Genomic DNA, 16,177 nt, shown 5'->3' with positions numbered 1-16,177 from the left:
CCACCCTGCAGCCAGTGCAGCAGTCACCTCTAAGTCAGCTTTTCACAGGGTACAGCTGTCCTTTCTCATTTTTTTCACCTTTGATCTCAGACCAGCTCTGCAAAGAAGATGGAGCAGAGCTACACTTGTTCTTTGTCAAACTGAGCTAAAGAGACTCATTGCCAAGAGCTTACCTTGTGTTTAGAAAAGGGAACTTGTGAAATCCACCTCCATTTCACCTGGAAACCAAAAGATCACCTGCAGCTGTTCTTTGTGAAATACAAGAGCTGACTGTGCATCAGTCCAACCTGCACTTCTTCAAGAACCTTCTTGCCCACCCAGCCACCAGTGAGGGTAGAACAGCCTGCCTATAAAGCACGTGGGACAATTACACCCAGCTGGATCTCTGCTGGTGTGAATTGCATCAGTTCCATCACAGCTGATGCATCTGTGCTTGTTAATAAAGTGTGAAGGTAGAGGAGGAAACTTAGTTACAGTGAACATCGTGTTTTTCTGAAGAAAGATGCTATAGGTTGGCTCTAAGCTCCTGGTGGACTTGTGTAGGAGGGTGCCAGAAACCTGGAAACCAGCTGAGATCCGTGCCTTCATCAGTGCTGCAGCCCATTCTGCCCAGGAGCATCACCCCTATCATCCAAGCAGCTCGCTGCAAGGAGGTGCAGGCAGAGCACATCTTCATTCTGCCAAAGTCTATGGCAGAATTCCACTGGCCTTCAGAGAAGGCACAAAAGTATTTATTGAAAAAAATTAATAGGCATGCTCTCAGGGAAATGATCAGCTGTCAGGGCAGAATTGGTCAGAGCAGTATTTGATCTATGGACTCTACAGCTACTAGTGGACATCGTGTCCATTACAGGCAGCTACATGCTGCTTTTTTTAATGTATCAAGTAGATCTTTCAACTTGCAGCCATTAATTTTTTTTTCCTTTAAGGACTGTTCTTAAACCATTAAGCCATTAAATTAATGAATCAGGCTCCAGCAATTACCAAGAGCCACTATCAGTGAATAGATGTGCTGCAAGGACAGCGTGAACAACGTTTGTGGATGGCCTGAGATGTGACAGCAGTTTGCTGACATCCTGCAGTAGTGTCCCCATCCCAAATTAGAGCTTCTCTTGGGGAGAAAAAGGGTCCAAAATGGGGCACAGTTGAATAGTGGAACTGAGACAACCAAGGTTCAATTTAGCCACCAAATCTGATGGATTTACCTGCCAATGTATCCAGTCAGACCAGAAGGGTTTTCCCCATCATTCAGGCAAGATTCCTCCAGTTTTTCTCTCTCACCATCACCAGACACGTGTGCTCCCTCCTTCACATCCCCAAAACCATGGTGGATCCTATAGCAGTCACTTCCTCAGCAGGCATTGGATCCCTTGCTGAGTGCTACCAGTGGTAAGGTGGGGAAGTAAGGGCAGATCTGTGTTCCCCACACAAGACTTAAAAAGTCTTTGACTCTCATTTCTAATGCACTGCTGAGCAAAGGAAAGGGCCTGGCTTACCTTGAAGCAGTGGGAGATTGGGTTTTGTGCAGCCTCCCCTTTTCCCATGAAAAGCCTCTCTGTTAATAGAGGGTAGATCAAGGAGATATCACAAGCAGATCTTCCCCATCACTGGAGCTGCCACTTGCCGAGAGGGTTTCTCATGCAGCCTGTGATGTGCTGTTATATTTTATGAAAAGAACAGAAAATGTCAACTTAAGAACAGAAAATGTCCTTTAGAACACCTTGGCTCTTTCCAGTCAATTTGTACCATTTCAACGCCGTGAAGAAATGCACTGGAGCCTACTGCCATGTTCCCAGGCAGAAATTTGGGAGCCAGCACTTCAAGGTGGCATCTGAGCCAAAATAAAGCTGATCCCAGGCTGAGGAAGGAAGAAGGCATTTGGCTCAGACAGTCCATCTTGTTTGGGTACCACAGTATCAGAAGGAAATAAAGCTATTAGAGTGTGTCCAAAGGAGGGCTGTGGAGACACAGAATGGTCTGGAGGGCAAGGTGTGTGAGGAGCAGCTCAGGTCCTCCGGTTTCATTGAACCATAGAGTTGAAAAAATCCTCAAAGATCATTTAGCCCAACCATCTGCCTACTGCCAATAGTGCCCACTTGACCATGTTTCTAAGTACTACATCTCCTCTTCCCTTAAGCACCTCCACTGGCAGGAACTCCAGCAATTCCCTGGGCATTTTGTTCCCATTTGTTTGGCCCAGGACAGTCCCCAGCTACTAAATCATCATCATCCTGGGAAAGGAGCTCAAAGAGATCCCCTAAATGAGTTGCTCTGTTTTATTAGACACTCTGAGCTCTGCATCCAGCTGCTAAGGACACCAGCACACCAACATCCTCTTTCTCATCAGGGATATTGTTTTAAAGGTCAGAATAACCAAGAGTCATAGAATCACAGAATGCACAGCTTTTCCTCGCGGCATCTGAAAAGAAAATCTCTCTTTAATTTGAGATATGAAATATTCTGATCAGCTACAGGAGGAAAAAAAAGCAAAACCCCCACCCCTACACACGCAAAAAAATCAAAGTCACAACCAAACAGATCAGAGAGATTTTCTTCCACATGGCTACAAGATAAATCATTGTCCAGGTCACCAGGAAGTAATTGTAGCTCTCCTTGGAGTTGTACAGAGCATCAGAGGTTCTGCAAGGGCTGAGATTGCTTGATAGCTGCTGCACCTTCCAGACTCCAATTATCCTCTTGGCTGCTTTCAGTATCAAAGGCAAAAAAAAAATAAAAAAAAATAAAGAAAAATTCTTTCTTTGCAATAAATGATCCACAGAGTGGAGCCAGATGGGCAAAGGAACTTGGAGAAATTATTGCAGCTTTGGCTGTGCCTGAATCTCATCTATTTCTCCGGCTCTGCTCAGGAGGAAAAGCTGCATGGAAGATGTGGGGCTGACGGTGCTGCTTTCTGCACCTCATGCTCTCCTGATAAGCTGGTTATGAGCTTTAGGCAAAAAGAAAATTAATCTCTGTTCAGTGTGTTCGTTGGACTCTTCAATATTTCACAGAGGAGGAAGAGAACTGTGGAGCAAACCCATTTTGTCGTTCAATACTGTGTTCCTTCTGGGGAGCAATGCATTCCCCTGCAACAGAGCTCCAATAGAGACATTCTGCCCTTTAGAAAGGGGGAAACTGAGGCAGGGGGCTGGTGAAATTAATCTGCTAGGGGGTCACCGAGCAGTTCTGTGGTGTGTGAGCAGCAGCCTGCAGTGAGCAAGGCCCCACACCTCACTGCCCTCCAGAGGCAGACATCCCCTTGCCATCTTGCCCATTGGAAAAGGAACCCAATGGGGTTCCTTTTCCTTCGCAGAGCAAAACCTACCAGAATGCTCAGCCAAGGAGCAAACTGTTGTCAGGCACTTGAACTACCAAGGCACATCTTTCCAGTCTGCTAAAACAACATACAATGAATTTGGGCACAAGCTGGCTTGATTTCCCACTGGCCTCCGTGTTATCTCCTGCACATAAACCACATCTACATGGCCATACAATGCCAGTGGGCTGCACTGCTTGGGGCTCCATGCATCCTGCAACAGCAGAGCTCTTACGTATACATGATGACCCCGAGGTATCCATCACTGCCTAAAATGCTGCTGCTCCAGTGATTCCAGTATCCTATGTTTGGTGGATCAAACTTTGGTTAATAAATAGTTTTGGGTGAGGATGTGCTATGGCAGTGGAGCTGACAACAACTCACTCTAACCTCTGTGATTTTAGCTCAAATTTTTTCTTGCCCTGGGTAGCTAGAAAAGAGTCACTGTGCAAACTCTCAGACTCCAGTAGCACTTGACACATATGAATTTCCCAAACTGACACATTTAAGATCATAGAATCACTGAAACTGGAAAAGATTATCTGCAAGATCATCATGTCCAGCCATCAACATATGTTGGTGTGTGGACATTATACCTAAACCCCACTGTGTCTCAGAGCATTTTGCTTTATTGCAATGAAAATGATGAATATTGAGATTCTTTTCTCCTTTCTCCTGAAAGTCCACACTCTACTACCTAAAAATGTGTGCTGCTTCTAGCTTAGTGCTTCTGTTGCCTCATCTCTTCCCTACACCCAACTGGGATCGTTTCAGTGTTTCAGGGCAATACCATATATTTTTAAGCCAAGTAAGCTGGCTGCATAACAAATATCCAATTAAATGCTCATTTTTAATAGATGCTGTGCTGCTTGTGCACAGCCAAATCCCTTTACTAGCCTTCTGCTTTTAATGCAATTAAACCACATTATTCAGTTTCAATTTAAGGGGAATTTCTTCTCTAGGATGTGTTCTACCAGCTTATCCACCACTGTTGGGACTTTAACAATTCACTGCCCTGTACTGGATATAAGGATGCATTGGGTTGCTTCTGCCAGCCTTTGTCTTGGAGCTAGACATGCAAAGAGATGTTCTTTAGTTGAACCACCAGCAGAAGTTCACAGCAGAGCAAGCTCTGTGCTGCTCAAAGGATGCCGTCGCCACACGTGAGCTGGACTCCACCCATGTGGATGTAACCCTGGGGAACCCAGCAGTGATGGGTTGCTGAAATCTTCCTGTGGGGTAAGAGACTGTGGAGGCAGTGGCCCTGATGGAGTCACTTTCTCCTTATATCACATTTAAGCCTTCCCTCTTTTAGTTAGTAACCATTTCCCCTTGTCCTATCACAACAGACCCTGCTAAAGTGCCTGTCCCCTTCCTTCTTACAGCCTGTCTGTAGATAACAAAAGGCCACTATCAGGTCTCCCCACAGCCTTCTCTTCTCCAGGTTGAGAAGACATGAAAGCATTCAGACACATTACCTCTTTAATTTTTGCTTGCTAACTGGAGCTGAGAAGCAGCCACATCCAGAAACTCATTTAGCACCAAAGTGTATCACCCTCTATGGTAGAGATTAAATATCATCCTTTAGATAAAGTTTGACATAAAAAACAATTACTCTTGGCAGCACAGGTTTAAAGAGCTTTTGTTCTGCACTGACCTATAGACAGGATTAGCTTCCATAAGGCCTCATCCCAAAGATTTGGCTGGAGTTGCTAGAGAAGGATCCAGAGACCCATGTGCCATAAATAAGCTTTATGAACCCAGCACAGCTTTCTCTCCTTGGAGCCCTGCCTCAGTGGTGCATTTTACTACTTCCCTCCTTTTCATTTGAAACCCAAGAACAGTGCATTTTTCATCTAGTTCTCCTTGGCCACAGTTGTGCCTTGAATTCAATATCAATCTGCTTCTCTCCAGCTCTCCCTGCCCAACCACTCTACAGCAAGTCTCCACGGAACGCAAGAACTGAAGATGCTCAGCTGCTATTAACCTCACAAACCACGACCCTGTGCACCTCTAAACACGGATTTGTCACAGTGAGCCATCCCAGATATTTGCAGGCAGTCCAGCAAAACCATTGGCCTAAATCACAACCTGGCATTGGCAAATGATTCTGTTATGGAGACTTTACTAGCATCATAGCCGCTAGTTGAATTTTCCTGCAGAAATTCTTGGCTTATTCCTGGATACCCTTTTATATGAACACAGTCACCTTTTTTTGCAGGTTTTTTCTTTCCTCTTTTCTGCCTTATTACCAATTTGTTTTCTGTTAAAGAAAAAAGATTGAAACTGAAGTTCTGGTAATATCAGCGTTTTCCTTGCCATCGAATTCCATTTCCTCTGCTTCTGATGAAAATGACTCCATGAGCAGCCATCAGTGGCTGCCATCACTGCAGTTCCAGTTGGTTTTATGCACACAGTCCCAGGCATTCTGCACCTTGCAGAGATACAGAACAACATCACTAACAACAGCATCCAGACCTGTGGACGCTTGTGCAAATAAGGCAAGTTGTTGTCTGGGATTCTACACTTTCCCAATGGGCATCTTCTTACAAAGGGAGACAGACAACTGTAAAGGCCATATTGAGGCAGAATATTCCTATGATAACATAGACGAAGTGGTCATAGAAGAAATAAAGGAGGAACAGCATTGGGCAGCACATCACTACAAACACACAGATCGTTATTGGAGTCACATCAACTGTTTCATCACCATGTTTCTCCTCCCCATCATCACGTTTGTGCTTCACATATCGCTTTCTCACATCTCTGCTTCATGCACCCTATGGGTGATATAGGGAAGCACAGCTCACTCCCACTGATCCAAGAAGAAAATTTTCAAGCCTACTCCCCCAGCTTGGGTTCTGCTTTAGTCCTCTGCCTTCCCAGCAGCCTCCTTCCTCCTCTCATTGCCCATCACAGTGGTGCTTGCTTAGGAAAGACCTTTAAGATCATCCAGTCCAACCACCCACCTGTCACCAATATTTCCCACTAAACCATGTCCCTCAGTACAACACCTACACATTTCCTGAACACAATGCCATCACCACCCATGCTGGCTGCCTGCTGCCTGCTCACACCCACACCCTCTCGTTGCAGACAGTGGCTGTCCTACTCCTGTGCCTTTAGGGGAAAACCAGACAGCTGCTGAGCACACATCAGGCTTCACCGCAGTGCACACAGTGCCTTTTGTTTTGTCCTTCCAAAATCCATTTATTAAAACAAACCCAGCTGAGCTGCCAGTGTTGCTCTGTGTGGATTGGAACCTCTTGGCTGACCACGCGTGTGTGACTGACAGTCTCAGCCCCACACCGACATGACTTTGGGCTTTGCTCAGCCAGGTAGTCCACACCAGCCAGGTCTGCCACTGATGCTGGGGAGCTCAAGGTCATCCCCTCCATCAGGGCACATACAGCCTTGCCCACGTGGCCCCAGAATGGATCTGCACATGGTTTTCATAGAATCATAGAATTATTTGAGTTGGAAGCTACCTTTAAGGGTCATCTGGTCCAACCCTCCTGCAATGCACAGGGACACCCACAGCTCCATCAGGTGCTCAGAGCCCATCCAGCCTGACCTCGGGTGCCTGCAAGGATAGGGCACCATCACATCTCTGGGCAACCTGTGCCAATGCTTCACAACCCTTACCATAAGAAAACTTCCTTAAATGTAATCTATATCCCTCTTTTAGTTTGAAACCTTGTCCTGTCACAGCAGACTCTGCTAGAGAGTCTGTTCTTTCATGGGGGAGTTGGAACAAAACAATCTTTGAGGTCCCTTCCAATCCAAGCCATTCTATGATCTTATGATTCTTATGGCCCCCTTTTAAATACAATTTATTGTGGAAAGTTTTCAAATGACCTCTCTCCTCTGACCCACAATTTAGCCAGCAGTCAGGGACTTTGAGGTGAGACCTAATGAATGGAAGACGGAGGCTCACAGCAAGGCAGTGTGAGTGCAGAGTAACTTCCTTAGGAAATATAATTCTGGGGGCAGAGGGAATGTCATCACTTATCTTCTTCCAGCAGGTTTTGTTTTTTTTCATTGGAAACGAGTCAGACACGAAGCAAACAGCTTCATGAACATACAGATTGCTTTTAGGAGCTACCAATTAACAAAGGCTGTGCTGGTACTATTCCCCAAGTGGCCATTTCCCTGGCAGCTGCTTATTTTGAATGAACCACTTTTCATTAGAGAAGATACACACATATGGACAAACAGTTCTTGTTGGTTCTCTGAATGAGATGGAACCCAGCAAAGGGTGGGTGCCCCACTGAGTGCACAGGACACATATCAGGACCATGCAACGATGCAAGCTGTGCAAGGATGCCTGAAAACAGGGCTGGGGAGGCTACTATAAACCCAGCCTACATGCCTTCTCTCAGCCCATTCGTGGAACCATTGAATGGCTTGGGTTGGAAAGGACCACAAAGATCACCCTGTTCCAAACCCCCTTTCACAGACAGGGTTGCCAACCAATCAACTGGCTCCAGATCAGGCTGCCCATGGTCCCATCCAACCTGGCATGGAGCACCTCGAGGGATGGCATCCATGACTTCTTTGGGCATTCTGCTGCTTCTCAGACCACAAATCCATGGAGGTCCATGAGATGGTGTTCACATGCAGTCAGCCCCGTTTCCAGGAGTAATTTGCAGTACCTGCATCTGAGACTCCAGGCTCACCTGTGATGCATCACTGAGGTCTTGAAAGGTTCGTGCACAGGCCTTGCCTCACAAGTCACACCAGAGGGGAAAAAATATCCTGGTGTGGACAAAGAAGCTTCTGGCTGTAAGCTCGACATCATAAGCATGTCAGTGTTGGACCCCCTTACAGCTCCTCAAAGTCTAGCCAGAAGAATCTGGGTGTTATTCAGTATAGCCCAAAGCCAACACCTACCTCCATGTAAATCCAACCCGAAACGTCCCAGGCTGAAACTCCTCAGTGCGTTCCACTTCAAGCCCAGCTCTCATCCTTGCACCAAACATAAAAGAAATGCAACATTTGAATCTCCAAGCAATCACTTGGCAGCTTTACCTGAGACAGAGCACACAATGAACCACAGGTCAGGGAAACAAGATGTTTAAAGTCAGCTATGATGGCCAGCTTTTTATTTTCCAATGTTTTACTTTAACAAAGTGCTACATTCCATAGTTACAGTATGAGGAGTTGGTCTTGTCCAAAATTGAAAACCACAAGAAAGCACAAGGACTGCTAATATCCCTCTATGGATGCAGTGCAGTCCAAAGGAACCTCATCTAAGGTGAACCCCTGGCATTAGAGACACCATAAAAAATCAGCAGCTGTGGAGTGCAGGAACATTTTGTCAGGACAAGGGCTGAGCGTCGGGCAGGCTGCTTCCTCCCATTGGAGATGGGGCTGTGAATGCCGGAAGGGTTGTGTGTTGCCTACAACAAATTCTGGCTTGTGCTATCAAGAAATCCCAAACTGGGCATCCACGGGAAAACAGAGGTGAGCTACAAGTTTTGTGCCAAGTCAGGAGAGGATTATTGCTGCAGCAAAGTCGTCCTTGCAGCTGTGCTGTCGCATGAGGCTCACGCCGCGTAGCAGTGGCACGACCCATCTCTACATTCAGGTCACCCAGCACTGACTGTGCGGGGCCAGGGGGCATCTCTGCTGCTTCTCATCTCTTTTATTTCTCAAATGAATCTGTTTGGCTTTTTATTTTAGAAATGCAGGGACACCAGTCAAACCAGCAGAGCTTTAAGAGATCCGAGGCTTCAGTTCCCATTGGAAACCCTTTCCCCACCCGTAATCTGATAATTTCCAGCAAATTAATCTAACTCCAAGAGTTGCACAGAAAATATTTGTAAGAGCCCAGTTCAAAGTCTACTGGTTTGGGATGAGAGGAGAAGGAGCTGAATACTGCTTGTGCTTTAAGGACCTGCAGGAATCCCACTGACATCAGAGGCTCTGCAGAAAACCCAGTCTGTGCTCCAAGAGCTTCTGGAAGTCTCACTGGGACATAAGGCTGCTTGTGGCCACCCCTCTGGCCTCCACTCCAAGTAGGAATAAACTGGAAGATGTGGGGAGTATCCAGGCTCTTGGGTAGGTGCTTCACCAAAAATAACTATTAAAGACCTCTATTTCAAAGGGACATTGGCTGGGATCTCTGCACTGCTGAGCCACTCATAAAGCTGGCCCACAGTAAGCTTTCACTGACCAGAAGCTCCCAATCAAGGCATCATGTCTGTGGGTAGCAAACTCAGGAGCAAAGCATGGTAGAGTGGGGGTCAGAGCTAGATCCAGGACTGGAGTGAAGCTGAAGCACAAGCAAAATCTTTGGGCAGCCCTTCTATCCACAGATCTGGATAAAGCACAGACTCCAGAGCCAACACCGAGCTCTGCATTTGACTGGACATCCCATTTGGCCACAGCTTGCCCAGTTTGTCCCATCATACCTGTAGAACAAGCAGTCAGATACCTGCAACAATGCCATCCCTACCTGTGGCACAGCTGATGTCCAGCATCACAGTCACCCACTGTGGGTCCTCACTGGGAGATGCGTGGCTCTCACAGACTACAGGTCACCCACACTATGCCCTCAGACGCCAGCTTTGTCTAACAGACCATGCTGCCTTTAATTTAAATTCACTATGTCAAGGACTGAGAAGAAGAGAGACACTCAAACTGATTGCCACTGTAGAAAATGCTTCCCAAACTGAGGATTAATTAGCACAATGAAAGGCCCCATTGCCTCCCCATCAGCCTTTTCAATCTATCAAACTGACAACAAAAAGCCCTGCCAGGGCTGCCGTATCTGCACTCACATCAGCAGCCTTGCTCAGCCATCCTCCTCCTCCCCACTGCCTAGGAGCTCATTGGTTATCAATGTGATGTCTGCAGTTATCACAAACTACACAGGCACATCCCTGTTAACAAGGAAGTTGAAAAGAGGCTGCCCTTCACAGGCTGCTGTTGCACAAAGCCCTGCTGATCCCCAGCTGTTTGGATCTTGCTGGTACCCCTGCTCTATGCAGCAGTGTCACTGGCAACTGCTCCTCCAGGCTACTTGGCCCTCCAGACTACTTGGACAATCAGCTATGCTAGCAGGCTTTTAACATCTCCCAAGCACCTGTAGGCTCCAAGAGAGACAGGAATGAGAAGGAAACAAGGAGAGATCAGTCCAGAAGGGAAGTTCTTAGCTTGGACTGACCACTTGTGATGAAAAAAAAAGACTTCAGTTTTGGGTAGGGACTTAACAATGGGCTCCCAGGCAGTGGCTGCTTAGAGATCTGGGGTTGCTTTTAGCAAAGCAACATCTTCCTGTTGAAAGCTGCAGGAATGAAACGGGAGAGAGACAAACACTGTGGAATCCTGGCTGGGAGAGCCTGTCCTAGAGGGAGAGAAGAATGGACACTGCCTGGTGTGCTGATGGCTCTTCCCCCAGCCTGCTTCCCACCACCCAGTGGGATGAGCACGAGGGCCATGCACAGCTCCAGGACTGGAAGACTAGCATTGGCAGCAGCATTTTGAATACAGGTAGTCCTGACTGTCCTTCTCCAGGTGACTCACTGGATGGGAGGGGAAGGCTGGCAGAAAAGTACCTGGGCTCTGAAGAGCATTGCTTCCTTGGAACTGGACATCCATCTGACGACTTTTTTGTTCAGAGGATCCTCTGAAAAGAGAACTGAGCTTCAGAATCCTCTGATGTGCTCTTCCAAATGTTGTTCCTATCACACAAACCCGTTCATAGGCCCACCAGACATATGCTTACCATCAACTACACCCTTGGCAACCTGACAGCCTTTTCACCTTCACTGAGGATGAAGTCCTATATGAGTGTCACCTCATTCACTCCTCCCTCACACCTCCTCAAAGACTCAGTGGGACTCATCTCCGTCTGATCTCACTTCTCTAACCAAGTCTCCTTTGGTGACAGATGCTGTTCTCTGTATGAAGGATGACTCCTCATAGAACAGTGATTTCCACCTTGGAAACATGAATATTTTGCATAAACGTAAGATTAAAGAGTCATTGCACAACTGGCAAGAGAGATAAGTAATGCAGCCCTTTTGTTATTTGCTATTTTGACTGTGCAAAGCACCATTAGCTTCCCCTTCTTGGTTCAATGATGTCAGACACTGGCTGTTTCCCTCTGCAACTTGCTGCCAGCAGCACAGGCAGCTTGCCCTCACCCCAAGGCACCGTTAGGATCCATCTCCACAGCCCTCCACAGCCGTCTGTCCTACAGCTACACATCTTCCCCATGACCAAGAGTTCCCAACTCAACCAGCTCACCTCCCATGGACATGCCTCCAACTGGAACTACTGCTGCTTTCCAGCAGCCAGGAACCTCATGACACCCTGACAGTTCAACCTTTGGTGCCTTTCTTGTGGCATGGAGACAAGACCCATCAAATATCCCAAAAGTTCTGCCGTTCATGGAGCTTTCAGGGGGCTGAAAATGCAACTTGCAGCTGGGGAAGGAGACGAGCTCCACTGCCATCTCAATGTGAACGCAACCAGGAGAAGCAGTCTCTAGTGCCTAGAAACAGGCGGCAGAAGCTGAGGAAACCTCTGACCTGGCTTTCCTTTTACCTACCTGCACACTGAACAAAAGCTAAGGGATCCATGCAAGACTACCCATCAGTACGTGAGCGCTGGTATTTATTGTGCTGTAACAGACAGTGCTGGTAGAAAATGGACTAAAATTTTTGTGATGAATCAAAAGTTGAGGCCATTCCCACGTGTTTCCAAGAAGCGAGGAGCAGAGCTAAAGGCAGAGGTTGTAAAACAAGGGAACTGGGGAAAAGAGCGTAGAAATGTGCTTCAAACTGTATCAACAACACTATACTCGGGCACTTCTCAGATGATGAGGGATACAGTTCAAGTGGGTAATTCATTAATTAAGCAGAGCAGCTAATCTCAGCACTAATGAACTCTAGCTCAGGTAATGTTAACACTTAAAATTAACAAATTGGACAGAAGTCATTCACAGTAAAGATTTCCATTCCTGGGTTAGGTGAGAGCTATTGTTATGATTAGATTACTGCCAGCCAGGTCTGAAATAGTACACCAGGATAATAGGAAAACAATCATCCGTACAGATCAGCTCCAGCTGCAACAAGATGTGCTGTGGATCTGAATGAGGCGCCGGGTGCAAATGTGAAATCTCACTACTGTATCAAAACAAACATCACTGCGCAGTACACGTAGAGCATAGCATGCTGGTTCGACGGGGTGGTACCAACCACTGCTCAGTGTTTGGGGTGGCTGAGAGCAGCGATGCAGCAGAAAGTCCTTCCTTCTCTTCTTTTCCTCCCCTCACTCCTTTTACAAGTCACTGGATATCACAAGGACACTGCAGTTCAATTCAGAATTCGTCTTCAGAGCTGTCGGCTAGGAGCATTACTCGGTCTTGCATGCTGTTAAATTCCCTCTGCTGGGGGTAAAAAAGAAATGTTAAAGATCTCCATCCACAAAAGTAAAAGGAGCAGCATCTGGATCCCTCCCCCAGCACTCCACCTGAGAGCTCCAGTGTACATTGCTCCATAGAAACCGCCCTCCATCACCAGATTACATCCAAGATAATGAACTGGAAAGCGGTGGGGACAGATCAGGGTTTTCCCTTTCTTGGCAGTTGCTCTACCTTTCTTTTATGCCTCTTGGAGCCGTTCCTCCTCCGGCGATTCATAATCTTAATGCTGTAGAGTGCTCCGAGGATAAAGAGGGCTCCAGCTATCCCGACTCCTACAGGAACCAGCATCCCTGACATGTATCCTGCCTGTGGAAGAGAGACAGGCTGAGCAGCACTCACAACAGCATCCCTTCAGAATCCTTTTCCTCTTACTTTTCTCTGTATTGGAAACCTTATCATCACCTGCATGGGACGAGGTTTCCAGGAAGGGACACAATGTCTGGGTCTCTGAAAGAGCTGAAATGCCAAACCAGCTGTGTTCACACACCATGGGGTGGAGATGAGGGTAGCCCCGGCCAGCCCACCTGGAAACCCCTTGGCTTCCATGAATGATATAGAAAAGTTTGAAATCCTTTGGAAAATATTTCCAAGTGCTTATTATTTTACTGTTGAAGTGAAAATTAAGATTTAAACTCCCAAACTGTTACAGCATCCTCACTTAGCTCAGGCTGGGGTCTCAGTGGAGCAGGGCAGGCAGGCACAGCTCACATCCTGTCAGTGCTGCCTTCATTCTCTGCAGCTTTACCTTTCCCCATCTACAAACCAGAATAGATTTTACATCTGCTGAGGGACAGACACACAATTCATGTGCTTATCTGAAGAATGGAATCAACTGCTTTCATCTGGGACAGAAACAATGCTAACGAGAGCTGTTTGGCTCTCACAGACCCCTCCAGATCCTGCTGGGCTCTTTAAATAGGAACACCTTCATGCCTGGATCATAGGGCTCATGGCTGCATCCTGCAGTGCCTCCCAGCAAAGTCAGCCCTGCTCAGCACTGCACTTTGCAGGGAGTTCTGTGTGGCACCCAAGAAAGGAGGTGAGTGAGAACATGGCAAAAAGCCTGCACCTCCACCAGGCAATTAAGGCATTTTAATCGGGTGACCTAATTAGTGCAGTGTGGGTAGTTCTATTTCTGGGAACAGTGCTGCTGGCACAGGAGGCAAGGGAAGGTTGGAAATGCCTTTTTTGCTGCTGTCCAGCTGAGTTTCTGCATCAGAAATCATTGGTTTTAATATGATGAACGCTCCAGTCTGTCCATGAGCATTTCCAGCCTGCTCAGCCCAGGCCCTTTTACAGCCTTCCTCAACAACCACACCAATGGTTTGTACCCTAAATGCCTGCGTTGTGAATCAGCTCCAGGATCTGTCCTCCCAGCCCTCCTGCATCATGTGGCCCAACCTGAGAGGGCTTTGGCATTTGTTTGATATAAAACCTACTCTACAGGCAGCTCCAAAGCCACTTTCTCATCCACTGCCCACAGGGAAGATGAGATTTCTTTATGGACCCCAGTTCCTCATATTGACCTTCCTGGCAGAGAGGACAGGGGAGGATCAGATTGGATACCAGGGAAAGGCTCTGCCCCAAAGGGCATGGCCCCAAGCTGATGAAGGTCAAGGAGCATCTGGACAATGCTCTCAGACATAGGGTCTGGTTTTTGAGTGGTGCTGTGTGGAGCCAGGAGTTGGACTCGATGCTCCTTATGGATTCCTTCCAACTCAGGATGTCCTATGGCTCTTTGATAGGGCTCTGCCAACAGCACATGGAAAGGGTGGGTATTAAGACAACAAGAGAAAGGAGGAAACAGCGTGTGCAGATGTGATTTGTGCATGGTTTGGTTCATCACCACTTGGTTGGTGGTGAGGAGTGGGTTTTGCTGGGCTTTTCTGGGGGAAAAAATGAGCAAGATGAAAGATCTGCCTTCCCCAGTGCCATACCCTGCAGGAAGGAGATTTCTCTCTTTTCAGTGCACACCAGCAGATTGGTTATATCAATACTGCAAAGGGTCAGACCCCAGACAGCAACTGTGCTAGAAACAGAAACATGCATCCCCTTCGTGGGGACATAAACGGGTAGCCAACAAGAAACAAAGAGGAATACACAGAAGGCACATGATGCCCCCTGGCTCGTGTGGTGCAGCTGGGTAGCTCTGGTGTGAGCAGGTGACACACTTGCATGCTGTAATCCCTCCAGGCACCCAACCAGCCTCAGTGTCTGCTTTTTTTACCTTTGCTGGGAAAACCATTCTCTGTCCTTGCAATGCTCGTTCTGGCTGAATCCCATGCCAGGATGCTCTGCTATGAGCAAAGTTGACACTAGATATGTCTCCTTCCTATTGTGGGTAGAAAATCAACTCAACGAGGGCTGGGCACAAATCCTCCTCAACCCCTTCACTCCTCAGTCCTTGAAAACTGACACCCAGACCCATTCTTTCTTTTCAGATTCGGCGCTGCTGAAATTCAGTGGGGATCATGTGGGAAGACTTTGTTCACTGGGTGACAGTCTGCTCAAACTCATCCCTGCTGGAGGACAAACTTTTAACAGAGGCAGACAGTGGTAGGAAAAGGGGGAATGGCTTTAAACTAAAAAGGGGGAAATTTGGATTAGATGTTAGGAAGAAATTCTTTACTCAGAGGGCAGTGAGTCACTGGAATACGTTGCCCAAAGAGATTGTGGGTGCCCCATCCCCAGAGGTGCCCAGGGCCCATGGCCCTGGATGGGGCCCTGGGCAGCCTGAGCTGCTTGGGGCACCCAGCCCATGGCAGGGGATGGAATTGGATGGGCTTTAAGGTCATTTCCAATCCAACCATTCAATGATTCTATGTATTTTCAGGGGCCAGAGCTCTTCATTCTTTGTCTTTTTATCTGTATTGTCTCTGATCCTATTGAAGAGTTTCTAAGCCCCACTGAACCACAACATATTACTGCCTTGAAACACTCCTGTCACTTCATTTCTAGCTTCATTGCTTTACCACTGTCAACAAAGCATTTGGAAGGTTTCACAATCATTTCAAAATGTTAATATTTGCCCTAGGATAGCAGAGCCTGAAGATTTATCAGTCTGTGGCTGGTACAACTCATTATTGCACATACCACCACTTTGCAATGTCAGGGAGAAAAGATCAGGGTCTGGTATCTTTTCAGTTGCCCTATGTTCACTCCTTCTACCTCCAGGATCTGGCAGCTCTTCCTGTATATGAGGCAGGAGAGGTCTGGCCCTGAGCTGATGCTAAAGCACACAGCCAGAGCCAAGCTTTGGGCTGAGAGAAAAGGGGTGGGGGAAACTTGAGGGCAATAAAAAAGTACCTCTGGGAGCTAGAAGAGAAGGCGACCATCTGGTGCAGAGAAGTCCATCCAACACCTCTGTCTTTCATTTTGCTCCTAGCTACCTGCCAGTGACATGCTGTGGATTTACACCAATCTAC

The 16,177-nt window shown here is 47.2% G+C and overlaps 1 protein-coding gene across 1 annotated transcript in view; it reads right to left on the bottom strand.

The window, feature by feature from the left end:
* Nucleotides 1-12,344: 12,344 nt before the first annotated feature.
* Nucleotides 12,345-16,177, bottom strand: part of ARMH4 (armadillo like helical domain containing 4) — a 49,066-nt gene continuing 45,233 nt past the window's right edge. The window contains exons 8-10 of the mRNA XM_042869628.1: nucleotides 14,980-15,084; nucleotides 12,924-13,058; nucleotides 12,345-12,716 (exon numbers count right to left, since the gene is read on the bottom strand). Coding sequence (XP_042725562.1) covers nucleotides 12,648-12,716; nucleotides 12,924-13,058; nucleotides 14,980-15,084 — 309 coding nt within the window. The 3' untranslated portion in view covers nucleotides 12,345-12,647. The remainder of the gene's footprint in view (nucleotides 12,717-12,923; nucleotides 13,059-14,979; nucleotides 15,085-16,177) is intronic.

The sequence above is a fragment of the Lagopus leucura genome, unplaced genomic scaffold, assembly GCF_019238085.1.
Source record: "Lagopus leucura isolate 7727_CA_CO unplaced genomic scaffold, USGS_WTPT01 Super-Scaffold_1, whole genome shotgun sequence".
Lineage (NCBI taxonomy): Eukaryota > Metazoa > Chordata > Aves > Galliformes > Phasianidae > Lagopus > Lagopus leucura.
The sequence above is the reverse complement of the archived record's forward strand: the minus strand, read 5'-3'. Positions and strand labels throughout refer to the sequence as shown.